The sequence below is a fragment of the Pseudogymnoascus verrucosus genome, assembly GCF_001662655.1.
Source record: "Pseudogymnoascus verrucosus strain UAMH 10579 unplaced genomic scaffold scaffold_23, whole genome shotgun sequence".
Classification (NCBI taxonomy): domain Eukaryota; kingdom Fungi; phylum Ascomycota; class Leotiomycetes; order Thelebolales; family Thelebolaceae; genus Pseudogymnoascus; species Pseudogymnoascus verrucosus.
In genome coordinates, this window is record NW_017263674.1 from 148,530 (window position 1) to 161,511 (window position 12,982).

Below are 12,982 nucleotides of genomic sequence, written 5' to 3' on the forward strand. Positions count from 1 at the left end.
ATGCAACTCGTTACTTCCCCGCTGCTGCACAGTACATATACTTTCCCACACCCAACGGTTATTGTGAACAAGCACAACTCGCAGACCTCTTGAACTGTCCGACTGGGTATTTGTACCCTGGATATTTATCTTTAATGCAATGATACCAACGACACCGCCAGTTGAAGCGCCGGCCGCGCCGTCGGCGACAATAGCCGCTGCTCCATTGACCCTAGGTTCCGCGCAGCTAGTTCCCGAGCAAGGCAGCCCCACACTTGAGCAGCCAGCCGATAGTTCACCATTACCAACACAAAGCGATCCCAATGTTGAAGATGTAGTGGAGGCGGAAGAAGTAGTTGAAGGAGGATATTATGAAGTATATATGGCTTTGCGCTGATCTTGCGGCTGCACGAACTATGAACTAATCCAACGATTTATCGCAGACTGACAATGACTCGGGCTACAGTTTTGAAGATACCGGGTGAGTTGTTCAAACTCCGGAAAGGGAATTGTATGTGCGCAAAATTTTAATATCTGGTTATAGGTCAAGTACTACATCGCTTGCAGATAGTGTGAAACAGTATCGTCGGGAGAATGGCCGCACATATCATTCCTTCCGCGAAGGAGGTGAGAAAGCATCCATGATTATTACCAAGTTTGCTACTGACTCCTTCTTTCTGCACAGTTTATGCTCTACCAAATGATGAGGTATGTAGTCACTATTATATATGCATTAAAATATCTTCTAATTCTACTATTAAGTTCGAGCAAGAGCGGCTAGGTATGTTTCATTGAGAATACTGTCACATCCCATACATAGTTAGGTATTGACTATGATACAAGACCTACAACATCACTTGTTTCTGCTATCCTTTGGAGAGAAACTGTTCCTTGCTCCAATCAAAAAACAAATCCACAATTGCCTTGATGTTGGTACAGGCACGGGAATCTGGGCGGTAGATTTCGGTCAGTTACCTTGTCCCCAGTTCAGCCTCATCTAACATAATTTTACTACAGCGGACGAACATCCTGAGGCTCAGGTCATTGGCATCGACCTCAGCCCTATCCAACCCGGCTTTGTCCCCCCTAACTTGAAATTTATTGTTGACGACGCAGAGGATGAATGGGTCATCAGCGAAAAGTTTGACCTCATTCATGTTCGTATGATGGTTGGTTCCTTCCTCAACTGGCCACAATTTTTTACAAGAGCCTACAATCAACTCCACCCCGGCGCATACATTGAATTGCAGGACGTCACTGGCCTTGCTTGCGATGATACAACATTCACCTATGATCCACCATCTTGTCGGTTTGCAGAATGGTGGAAACTAGTAACGGAAGCATTTGAGAAATCTGGTCGAGATATGGACGCTGCGGTACAACACAAGGAGAGAATGGAGGCGGCTGGCTTTGTCAATGTCACAGTCATTGACTTTAAGTGGCCGATAAATACGTGGCCAAGAAACAAGAAGCTGAAAACGATTGGTATGTGGAGTAAGGAAAACACGCTCGATGCATTGGAAGCCTTGGCTATGGCGCCATTGACGAGGGTTCTTAAGTGGACGCCAGAGGAAGTGCAAATGTTATTGCAGGGTGCTAGACAGGACATTGAAAATGAGGGTATCCATGCATACTGGAATATGTAAGTGTTTGCATGTGCTTAACTAAGCTTCGTCCGCAAATATTCTAACATCTCAAATAGTCGCGCAGTATATGGTCAGAGACCGGAGTGAATAGGGTAGGGTTTTATGCAGTAGACAGCGGATATCATATGTGCTGCGTAGGGCGGGAAGTTGTGATACTTAGATGAATATATTCACTTCTGATCAGGATTCTTGGCCCTCTCACTATGTACCGGGTGGTCCTAATTACCCCTGACCCCATAGCACCGCCCGTTGGTATCCATGATCTCTTACAATCACATGTGATGTGGCTGCTTGATTAGTAGTTAATTTGGGACTTCGATCAAACACAAGCTGCAGTGGTTGGAATGGCAGCGTAAATACGGCTGATCAGAACCCAATATCGGCTCATTCTCGCACCTGGACCATTCCATGTACACTCTAATGCTGAAGGTGGCTCGTTTCTATCACAAGCTCTCGGGGATGTAGAAAGGGGTCGGTCAGTGTTCGGCACGGATACCAATATACCCGTAGTATCCGGGTATATCCTCGAGTATATACCTACCCGGCGATATTTGAAGAGTATCCGGCGTATCCGGATACTCTCGAGTATATATCCGGATACATGCCAAGAGTAGCCAAGCATAGCTAAGGCTTCTTTTTACAGACGTCGTCTTAACGTTATGCTTAAACTATAGCCTTATAAGCATACTAATATCCTTAATATCTAGTTATTACCTATTACTTAGGCTATTTAGTAGTTCTAGTAACCTCTATAGCCTTAGAACAAGTATTTAGTAATAGTAGTAATATTATTATAAAAAAGCGAAATAGGTTATTACTACTAATAATTATTTACTTTACTTATAGAATTATATTTAGACATAAGAGGCTAATAGTAATAGTAATAATACTACTAATAAGGTAAATGAATAAGTATAGTAGGCATAGGAGTAGAGGGAGTATAGGGAATATAGGGAGTATAGGGGGTTAGGTTGGTTAGGGTATTACTATTCTTAAAAGCTTCATTTTTATATGCTCTATTTCAGCCTCATGTATCCGGATATATACCTACTCTACCCGTGAGATCTTGGCCGGGTATATACCCTACCCGTGAGCATCACGGATACTACCCGGATATGTATCCGCCGAACACTGGGGTCGGTTATCAAATGCTACAATCTAGGTTATGGGATAATATTTTATTTGTCTATTAAATTACTCATAAAATAAAATCTATCAATTTCGACATACATCTTAAATTTCAGCGTGATGTAGCTCCACTCTTAACAGTAGCTGACCAAATAGCAGACCAAAACTCAGTCTGATACTATTGAAGACGGGAAGGGTCCCCGTTAGCTTGGTGATGAGAGCGATTGTGAATTTACGTTTCATGGCTTCTGCAACAGGACCACTGCAACAGGACCACCATCTTAAGGTGCCAATTGAGTATTCCTCTATTTTGCCTGCAAAGCCGCCAACTTATCCTCCACAATCTTCTCAATCAACTTTTGCAATGCCTCCGGCACACCCCCTCCCTCAAAGTATCCCTCCACACTCTTCGCCGCATACTTCCCCATCATATCAACCTCCACATTCACATCCCCACCCACCGGCTTCGCCGCCGTCACAACCCGCGTCTGCGTATACGCAATGAGCATGACCTCAAACCAGCCCTCCACATCATCCACCTTCGTGATCGTCAAGCTCGCCCCATCCAGCGCCACAAACCCTTTCTCAACAATATACTTCATCACCTCCTTATCCCTCGGTCTCAGCCTGAACGTCACCGCCTCTCCATCCGGGGTCTTCGCATCGATAGTCGCAACGGTGTCAACGTGTCCCTGCACGAAATGTCCGCCCATGCGCGTGTGTGACGAGACGGCGCGCTCGAGGTTGACAGAGTCACCCTGCGCCAGCGAGCCGAGGTTCGTGCGGCGCAGGGTTTCGGGCGCGACGCCGACGGTGAAGGTGGAGTCTGTGAAGGCGGTTACGGTGAGGCAGGTGCCGTTGACGCTTATGGAGTCGCCATCATGGCAGTCGATGAGCACGGGGGCGGCGTTGGAGATTACGAGCGTGGTGCCGCCGGATGCATCGGAGGGGTTGAGAGAGGAGACAACTGGGGAGGGAGGTTAGCGGGGCATTGGGAGCGGAGAGGAGGGAAGATGTACCTCCGAGGATTTCGACGATGCCGGTGAACATCTTGGCTGGGGAGAGGGTATTTTGGAGTGTCTGTTGAGCTTGGTAATGGGGTTTGGAGTCACCTTGGGAGGGTTTGGCGGGGTGCTACTTTATTGCGGGGTTCATCCCGATTAGCGGCACGTCGCTTCGTCGGGGATTCTTCTGGAACACTGGAACGCCAACTCCCGAGCCTTGGTGCACTGACTTCCTTCTCCACCTCCCTGCGCTACCCCAAAATGATCGTCGGCGCTACAACCTTTTGAAGCCTATTTTTTGTCGGAGGAGGTGTCTCCGTTGAGACCGGCGAGACGGAGACATGGGTGTATATTGCTTCGCTCGCTTTTTTAACGCGTCTACTATCACTTTTCAGGTCGCACAGGCACAGGAACGAAATTTAGCCATTGGGAAGCCTTAGCGGGACTGGGGGATAGGGATGACCCCGAATTATGATGGCCTTGTTATGTTGGAACTGTGCGGGGAAAAGCATGTTTTTGTTTTGGGAGATTGCAGCCTTGTCAGTATAAGTACTGTTGTTAAGGCCCGTCGCTGTCGTTCTCCATTCCATTGAGTCGCGACAGCATCACTCGCCATCATGTCCATCTCGAAGCTCTCACTCCTGGCGCTCGTCTCCGCCGCGGCTGCTCTGCCCGGAGGCAACAGCTGGACGTCTTCTCTCTCCTCCTGGGGAACCGGCACCTTCGCCCCCTTCAAGCCTATCATCAGCTCGCTTTTCCCTCAGCTCGGCGCGCCCCTGACGCCCGAGATCCTCGCCACCTTCGCGCAGCCGACTCTCGCCAATATCGCGCGCAACTCGTATGTTACGCGCAAGGGCTCCAAGCTGCTTCTCAATGGCGAACGCTACGTTGGTGGAGGCGCAAATGTTTACTGGCTCGGCCTTGACGAGAATGTGATCCCACCTGCTGGAGAGCCGTTCTATGAGCCGTTCAAGGCGAGCTATCCGAGCCTCGGCCGCATCACGGAGGTCATGAACACGCTGGTGACGATGGGAGCGAAGACGATCCGCAGCCAGACGTTGGGGGTCAGCACGGGGAACCCGCTGAGCATCATGCCTACGCTCGGGGTGGTCAATGAGGAGGCCTTCGCGACGATTGACTGGGCTGTGTTCCAGGCGAGACAGCACGGGTTGAGGATCATTATTCCTCTCACAGATGCCTTCGTATGTACAATTCCACCCAGTCTCTCATGACCTACTAACAGCTCCACAGGACTACTACCACGGAGGCCGATTCAACTTCCTCCGCTGGCGCGGCATCAACATCACGCAGAACGACGCCTCTCCCCTCGTCCAGGAGTTCTTCACGAACCGCCAGATCATCAACGACTTCAAGAACTACATCCGCATCCACATGACGCACAAGAACCCCTACACCGGGCTCACCTACGCGCAAGACCCTACCATCCTCGCCTACGAGACGGGTAATGAGCTATATGGCAACGTCTGGGGCGACATGAACGTGCCTCGCGCGTGGGTGCAGGAGATCGCGAAGTATATCAAGACCCTTGGCCCACACAAGCTCGTCCTCGACGGCACGTATGGTATCAACACCACGCATCTTGATATTCCGGAGGTGGACATCTACTCGGACCATTTCTACCCGCTGGACACGAAGAAGCTGTCAGCGGGGATTGAGAAGGTGAGGGGCGCTGGGAAGGTGTATTGGAGCGGGGAGTATGATTGGACGGGATTGAATGGGAAGGAAACGCCGCAGGGTGACTCGCTGGAGAGCTGGTTTGCAGTCATTGAAGCGGATCAGAAGAGGGCGGATTCGGTGGTTGCGGGGGATGCGTTTTGGAGCTTGTTCATGCACAATGTTCCGGATTGCCAGGTAAGCGTGCATTCATCCACTCCATTTTCCTCTTCACATTTCAAGGCCGGAAGCTGAACCCCCCTACAGAGCTTCGTGAACCACACCGACGGCTTCACGCTGCAGTACAACAACCCCTTGAACTCGGCCTACATCGACGGGCAGATCAGCCTGGTGCGCCAGCACTTCTTCCGCATGCAGGGGATCGCCGTCGACGGGTACTTGCCGGCGGTGGCGTGTCCGCAGAACTTCGTGCCGGGGTATGATGCGCAGTACACGAATTATTAGGTGCGCGGCAAGGCAAGGCAAGGCATGGCAATGGTTTGGGACGGATCTGCGCATGTTTAGATAGGGAGTTCTCGTACCATACGCAGTGCTTTCTTGGTTGATAGGGATAACTCGTGGAATATGCTGTGCTTCCTGCTACCTGCTACAGGTGGGCAAGTGGGAGTGAAGTGCGTTATCTTTATTTTCGTTGGGCAGCAAGAGTGGTTTTGTCGTATGGTTTTTCCCCGCCATCACTGTCGCTGTCAATGTCGCCGTCACCAGAAACCACCCCGCATTCTGACTATTCCCGAGCCACCTACGCATTTTCTCTTCTGACCCATTGCTACTACGAGTTTCACGCATCATTCTCTGTCCTCCTCCTGCATCATCCTCACATCATCCTTGCTCACGTGCGGTCCATTCCCCGTAACGTGTTCTGCACCTCCCTCGGCACTCCCCACCTCCGTCGGGATCTTCCGGATCCGAGCGTATTTCGCGCACACAAAAACTCACGTACAACCCCAACCCGGCTGGTTTTCTTGCCCGTGACTAGCAAACCTTATTCCCTGCGTGACTGATCCACTCATTGGTCCAAAAAAAACCGGCCTTATGACACCGCACACTGGCTGGACTCTGACTGGTAAACTGGGGTACAAACCCACGCTGGCCTGGACTGGGCTGTGCTGTGGCCCGGCCTGGTGAGAAAATGTCACGATAACTTGGCGGGGCTGGCTGGTGGTCATCAATTACCTAGACAGTATATTTACCTTATAATAGCAAACAGATCCCCGGTTTTTGCTTATTTTGATTCATTTTTCTCAATTATACCTAAATACCCTAAATACCCTCAAATTGTCCTCAAATTGACCTCCTACGAACCAAGTAGCAGTTGGAGTTAACCTCGCTGTCGCTCGCTCACCCACAGCAACAGACGACAGACGACGTGTGTACAAATGTCGCAAATGTCGTGATCTCCCAACCTCACCACCTACCTACATACAATCCACCCACCAAAGGCTCTACAACCACTCTACCCGCAACAATGAACTGCCCCTCTCGCACCGACGACACAGACGGCCGCGAAGGTTGGAACCAGAGCCCCAACCTGCTCGCTGGCACCACACGTGCCGACTTCAACGGCCGCACAAACGCCACTGCGCGCCGCTCTTTAGATCCGGACGTTCCAGGAGAGGATGTTCCTATAGCTCAGTCCCTGGTCGACACACCGCCGCCCGAGAAGGGGGGATTGGGGAAGAAAGGGCCGGTCGTAGGGGAGAAAGGTGATCTGACGCATCACGTGACGACTGGCGGCGGTGATGGTGGAGGAGGAGGAGATGGAGAAGGGGGAATTCATAGGAGGAAGAGGTTCTATGAGAAGGCTGGGAGGATGTTTATGAAATACGCCAGTTTCATCGGGCCTGGGTTTATGGTAAGAGAAAGGAAGAGAGAGTAGTTTGGGTACCTGTGCTAATTCCCAGCACAGATATCCGTCGCCTACATTGATCCGGGTAACTATTCAACAGCTGTGGCAGCAGGCGCGAGCTACGAGTTCCGGCTGTTGTTCATTGTGCTGCTGGCGAATATCATTGCGATCTTCCTGCAGTCGCTGTGTATTAAGCTGGGGACGGTGTCGGGGATGGATTTGGCACAGATGTGTCGTGCGCATTTGCCATGGTGGCTGAATATATTTCTTTATGTGTTGGCAGAGGGAGCAGTAAGTGTTCTATTGAGCCTGCTATTTAATGTGGGACAAAGCTGACTTGTGTATAGATTATTGCTACGGATATTGCAGAGGTATGTACCACTTACAACCCAATCTTCACTATCACACCCCCAGACACTCTTCCCATGGAACTCACGTTTGCATCTAACTGCCTACCCCTCACTACCACACCCAGACACTCTTCACACAGAATGCTAACCAATCCTAGGTCATTGGCACTGCAATAGCCATCAACCTCCTCATCCCCCAGATCCCCCTCGTCGCAGGATGTGCCATCTCTATTGTGGATGTCATGCTTATCCTCATCTTCTACCGGCCAAGCGGTTCCCTCAAGGGCCTGCGCGCATTCGAGTTCTTCGTCATGGCTCTCGTCCTCGCCGTCGTCATCTGCTTCTGTATCCAACTCTCCCTCATCAAGGATACCTCCGTCGGCTCCGTCTTCCGCGGCTACCTGCCATCCAAGGAGCTCGTCGAGTCGCAAGCGTATGTCCCTCTATATCCCACCATCCCAACCCCATATTCACAGAACTCTCCCAACTAACTTGCACCAGCATTTACCAAGCCTGCGGCATCCTCGGCGCAACAGTCATGCCTCACTCCCTCTACCTAGGCTCCGGCATCGTCCAACCCCGCCTCTACGCCTACGACGTAAAACACAAACACTACACCCCCACCCCCCCCACCAGCGCCACCTCCTCCTCCTCCGCCCTCCCCTCCAAAAACCCCTACCACCCCTCCCTCCCCGCCATCCGCTCCTCCCTCAAGTACTCCATCACCGAACTCACCATCTCTCTCCTCACATTCGCCCTCTTCGTCAACTCGGCCCTCCTCATCCTCGCCGGCTCCTCCCTCCCCGCCTCCACAACCGACGCCTCCCTCTTCGCCATCCACGCCCTCCTCACCTCCACCATCGCCCCCGCAGCTGGAACAATCTTCGCCCTCGCCCTCCTCCTCTCCGGCATCTCCGCCGGCATCGTCTGCACCATCGCCGGCCAAATGGTGTCTGAAGGCGCCCTTCGCTGGACCGCCGCGCCCTGGCTCCGCCGCCTAATCACCCGCTCAATCAGCATCACGCCGAGCATCATCATCGCCGCTGCAGTAGGCAAGGATGGCCTCACCGCCGCCCTGAACGGAAGCCAAGTCGCCCTCTCCGTCGCCCTCCCCTTCGTCTCAGCACCACTCATCTACTTCACCTGCCGTAGCCGCTACATGACCGTGCGGCCGCCGCGGCCGGTCGAGCCGCACGCCGATGATGACAGTGATGACGAAGCCGAGGTGGTGGAAGGTACGACTACTGCTGGGGAAGGAACTATGGGGGGTGGTGCGAGTGTTAAAACGGAAGGAGCGACCACAGCCGTACCTGCCGTTACGACGACGCTACCGCCGGCGGGTGGTAGCGAGGCGAAGACTAATTCTGCGCCGCGTGATAGAGAGCCACGAAGTGATGTGGCGGATGTGGTTGAAGGGGCACGCGTCGTGGCCTCGCTGGACGAGGATGCGAATGCTGGGGTGGTGAATTTCAAGAATGGGTGGGTGACGGCGGTGTTTGCGGTGTTGGTGTGGTTGTTTATTACGGTTATGAATGTGGCGAATTTGGTGTTGTTGGGGATTAGTAAGGGGGAGTGAGGGGGAGAGGGAGTGAGTTTGAAGATGGCATCGTGTTGGTGATGTGTCACGAGCTGTGGAAGGTGATGGATTGTTTACGTGTGTTGGGCTTGGGATGGAAGGTAGTTTAGGTGGGAAAATAGTCAATTTGATCATGCTTTACGATTTACACATTATTGAATATGCTAGTGACGTACCTGCCCTGTGATGTGTGATGTCCTTGCTTGGAGTGCTCGGTAACTGAATTGACTACGCTGGCGCTGTTTACTAGCCTTTATTTGCGTCCACAACCCCTTTTCATTTCGTAGGGCTAGAAGCCTCTCCCAGCCACATTGTTTTGGTTTATGGCAGGAACCTTCAACGAACGACTTCACGTCAACAGCCCACTCAATAGGATGAAGTCGAGGAGTCATACTTCGCTCACCAGTTTACAGGTAGGGAGGGAATCATTCTTTGCGTCAAAGCTGACAGACATTGATGCATCCACCTCACGGAGCTGATGACGCAGGTGAGAAATGTCTCCTCCCCCCTGAATTGGCGTCAACGCTTGTAATTTTAAGCTTCACCCAGTGGAAATAGCTGAAGGAACAATGACAATACTGCCACGAATCGTCCGTCTCTACGTCAGAGTTGACAGCCACTGCAGTTCCAAAGTGAGGCTAGAGATGGGAAACGTCACCCCCCCCTTGAATTGGCGCCGACGCTTGCATTTAAGTTTCCACCATCTCTAATAGCTCACCACCCCACGCTGAGTTCCTACACCATCTATCAGCTTCGCATTTGACAGCTCTTGACACTCCTAGCCTCCCCGTGACACTGGAACTGGCCACCAGAGGATGGGTATATTAACCCAGCCCTCTCCCGCCCTGGTGTCCCTTTCCTCTTTCCTCCTACAACTATTTTCCCAGCTGCCAAAACACCGTGACAACGCCTCACGACCTGCTCTCACAGCCCCAAACAGCCTTCTCAAGATCGCTGAACTCAATTACTGAACTCAATATCCATCAAGAACCGCAACTGTTCGATTTTCGATAGCTCACAGACTGAAAACGCAAGGAAACAAGTGTATTCCAAGTGGAAGGGAAAAAAGCACCCACAGAGTCAGAGAACGAGAAGCAAAGAAAGAGCAACTGGTTGAGCAACAAGCTCCCAAAGAATCAGAGTACGGAAAGGCAAGTGCAAGCCAACTGGTAGAGCAACAAGCTCCCACAAAGTTGAAGCAAGGAAAAGAAGTCCAAAGCGCCTGATCTGGCATCCAGCTCCCTCAACCTCCAAACGGAGAAAAGCAAGTGTGCTGAAACTGGTCGAGCGACGAGCTCCCTCAGCCTCCAAACGGAGAAAAGCAAGTGCAACGCACCTGGTCGAACATCAAGCTCCCTCAGTATCTCAACGCAGAAAAGTAACTGCAAAGCAACTGGTAGAGCAACAAGCTCCCAAGTCGTGCAAGCACGAAAAGCAAGTTTGCGGCTCCTGCTAGAGAACCAAGCTCTCTTAGCGTCTGACGCAGAAGAGTAAGCGCAAGGCGTCTGGTAGAGCACCTAGCTCCCACAGCCTCGTGGCACGGAAACTAGCGGCTCACCTCTAGCTTCAATACACCTAAAAGTGATAGTTAGAGCGATTGAAGCCGAGAAGGGAGAGTTAAGCCAGAAGTTCAACTGCAAACCTGTCGAAAGGAGATAAATTCATCTCAACCTTAAAAAACCACTACACATCACCAACCTCAAAAATCGTAACATCACCAATCTTACGAACAAAACTATACTCGTTTACCTTATTTACCTTACTCTTACACATACCTATCACCTTTCTCAACATCTATAATCTCCCAAAAATGTCCGCCCTACCAACCCCGCCGATCACCCCCTTCGAGGCTACCTTCCTCGATGTCGTGAACGACATCGCTGAAGCTCACCACCCAAGCCCTGCCATTCCTGCTATCCCTGCTATCCCTGCTATTCCTCATAATTTCTCTCTGACGCCCCTCCAACTGCTCCCTAAGAGGCTTAATTACCGCCGTCATCAAGCCCGCCAAAATCCACAAGCTCAAGTAGTTGTGGTCACTGAGGCCGAGATCACTATAGCGGGGCCACAAATGCAGAATGCCATGTGGGGCATCGACAGGGTCAGCGAGAGCGAGAGAGCTGAAGCAGCAGCGATTCTTGAAGCGACGGTCGACCGATGGGTTGTGTCGCAGAGAAATGGCGGGATGTTGCCAAGATGGTTGTGCGATGACGAGGTTTGTATGCCCCTGCTGTTATTACCGGGAATTGATGCTGACAAGCGATTTAGAAAAAGAGCGGCCGTGTTTACGACCGTCTCTGGAAGGTCGAAACTGCAAGATTAATCCCATGGAGATACGCTCCCGCAGACTACACGGGGCCTACGCTCTTGTATGATGTTTTGATCGACCGTGTCAGAAGAATACAAATCCAGGACCAGGCAAGGCTTCGAGATGTTGAGGACAACCTCGGCGTTTGGGGGAGGGAAATGGAGGTGACGATAAAGAGGAGAGAAAACGAAGAGGACACTGAGGATGAGGCGGATGAGGACGTCGAGATGAGAGAAGAGTCCACCGAAGACGAAACGGAAGATGGTGACTCCGAGGAAGAAGAAACATCCGGAGAAGAAACTTCGGACGAAGAAACCTTCTACAATGAGGAAGATTACATGTTCGATGAGGCGGAAGAAGATAACTGGAGGTTGAGGTGTGAGTGAGATATTACGAGTGCGCAGATAACCAAGTTAACGGTACTGCACTGGCGTTGCTAGCAACTTTTAAGCTCGGCATCGGACGAACAGTTTTGACAAGCAACACATCACCAAAAGCAAAAGTGTGACTCGGCGTTTTATTTTTACTGGCGGTTTAGGCATTGGCTTGGGATGGATGCATTATTTCATGAGCGGTTTTCGGGATAGCGTTTTTTTGTATCTGTGGGTTGGTGTCTGGGACCGGCGAGTGTCCTCGGCATCAACCTAGAAAGCGAGCGTTGTTTATGGCGATGGATTGGGTGGATTGGAGTTATTCTTAGCGCACGTTCATCAATATCAGAAAGTGCGAGACTCCACATTGAGGCATTTGTTCATGGCTTGCGGGAATAGCGAGCAGCATTATTGCAATGACAACACATTAACTTCATGATGAGAACCTTGCATTAACATTTGTATTGGTATTCGTAAACTACTCCAACTCAGCTTGTGTGAGTACGCATTGTGGGAGCGCGTACATTATTTGAACTCTTTCTCCCTTCTGTAGTACAGTCTCGTATATATGCAGTGTATCAGCCACGACAGAGAGGAATTGTCAGACATTATCCATGAGTCGGGGGAATTTGACATCTCGTCTGCTCTGTCTTACTCCAAAAATGGCCTTCTGCTTGTGCGATTCTTACCGAACCATAGAGCTTACACCGTTGGACCTGCATTACTGTACAAAAACTTCCACATCAGGCCTAAGCTGCCAGCGAATTGAATTGTATACTCTGTACTAAAATCCACGTTAGACAAGGGTGTAGCGGGCCAATCCGACGGCAGAGCTCGGTAGTTGGGTTATTTTGGGATCGTTGACGTCAGATGCGGGATTGTGGCTTTCCCCAAGAACTAAATACGAGGGTTCAGCTAGAGAATCAGGTCCCATGGATACTCAACGATCAACATGACAGGTTCCTTAATTGATTAACAATACGAGACGATCAGCATGACAGGTTCCCTTCACGACGCATTTCCGACGCTTTGCGGCTGCTCAACCCATTCCTGTGGACTCGATCAACACGTCAACATGT

General features: G+C 51.0%; 5 protein-coding genes across 5 annotated transcripts; 4 read left to right on the forward strand and 1 right to left on the reverse strand.

The window, feature by feature from the left end:
• Positions 1-6: 6 nt before the first annotated feature.
• Positions 7-1,809, forward strand: VE01_05629 (uncharacterized protein). The gene is made up of 8 exons (XM_059463718.1): positions 7-355; positions 423-460; positions 524-606; positions 665-687; positions 742-760; positions 823-945; positions 997-1,621; positions 1,682-1,809. The coding sequence occupies exons 1-8, from the start codon at positions 140-142 to the stop codon at positions 1,710-1,712; spliced, it is 1,158 nt and encodes a 385-aa protein (XP_059319682.1). The 5' UTR covers positions 7-139; the 3' UTR covers positions 1,713-1,809.
• A 984-nt stretch (positions 1,810-2,793) lies between these two features.
• On the reverse strand, positions 2,794-3,857 carry RIB5 (Riboflavin synthase alpha chain). Its single transcript, XM_018275093.2, has 2 exons — positions 3,773-3,857; positions 2,794-3,720 (listed from the first exon to the last, which is right to left on the reverse strand). The coding sequence occupies exons 1-2, from the start codon at positions 3,801-3,803 to the stop codon at positions 3,059-3,061; spliced, it is 693 nt and encodes a 230-aa protein (XP_018130181.1). The 5' UTR covers positions 3,804-3,857; the 3' UTR covers positions 2,794-3,058.
• A 136-nt stretch (positions 3,858-3,993) lies between these two features.
• VE01_05631 (uncharacterized protein) lies at positions 3,994-6,632 on the forward strand. Its single transcript, XM_018275094.2, has 3 exons — positions 3,994-4,959; positions 5,009-5,629; positions 5,699-6,632. Exons 1-3 carry the CDS (start codon positions 4,375-4,377, stop codon positions 5,894-5,896), a joined length of 1,404 nt encoding a protein of 467 aa, XP_018130180.1. The 5' UTR covers positions 3,994-4,374; the 3' UTR covers positions 5,897-6,632.
• VE01_05632 (uncharacterized protein) lies at positions 6,633-9,371 on the forward strand. Its single transcript, XM_018275095.2, has 5 exons — positions 6,633-7,304; positions 7,359-7,589; positions 7,646-7,669; positions 7,807-8,081; positions 8,150-9,371. The coding sequence occupies exons 1-5, from the start codon at positions 6,918-6,920 to the stop codon at positions 9,222-9,224; spliced, it is 1,992 nt and encodes a 663-aa protein (XP_018130183.1). The 5' UTR covers positions 6,633-6,917; the 3' UTR covers positions 9,225-9,371.
• Positions 9,372-10,868: 1,497 nt separating this feature from the next.
• Positions 10,869-12,178, forward strand: VE01_05633 (uncharacterized protein). Its single transcript, XM_018275096.2, has 2 exons — positions 10,869-11,439; positions 11,493-12,178. Exons 1-2 carry the CDS (start codon positions 11,035-11,037, stop codon positions 11,916-11,918), a joined length of 831 nt encoding a protein of 276 aa, XP_018130182.1. The 5' UTR covers positions 10,869-11,034; the 3' UTR covers positions 11,919-12,178.
• Positions 12,179-12,982: the final 804 nt, after the last annotated feature.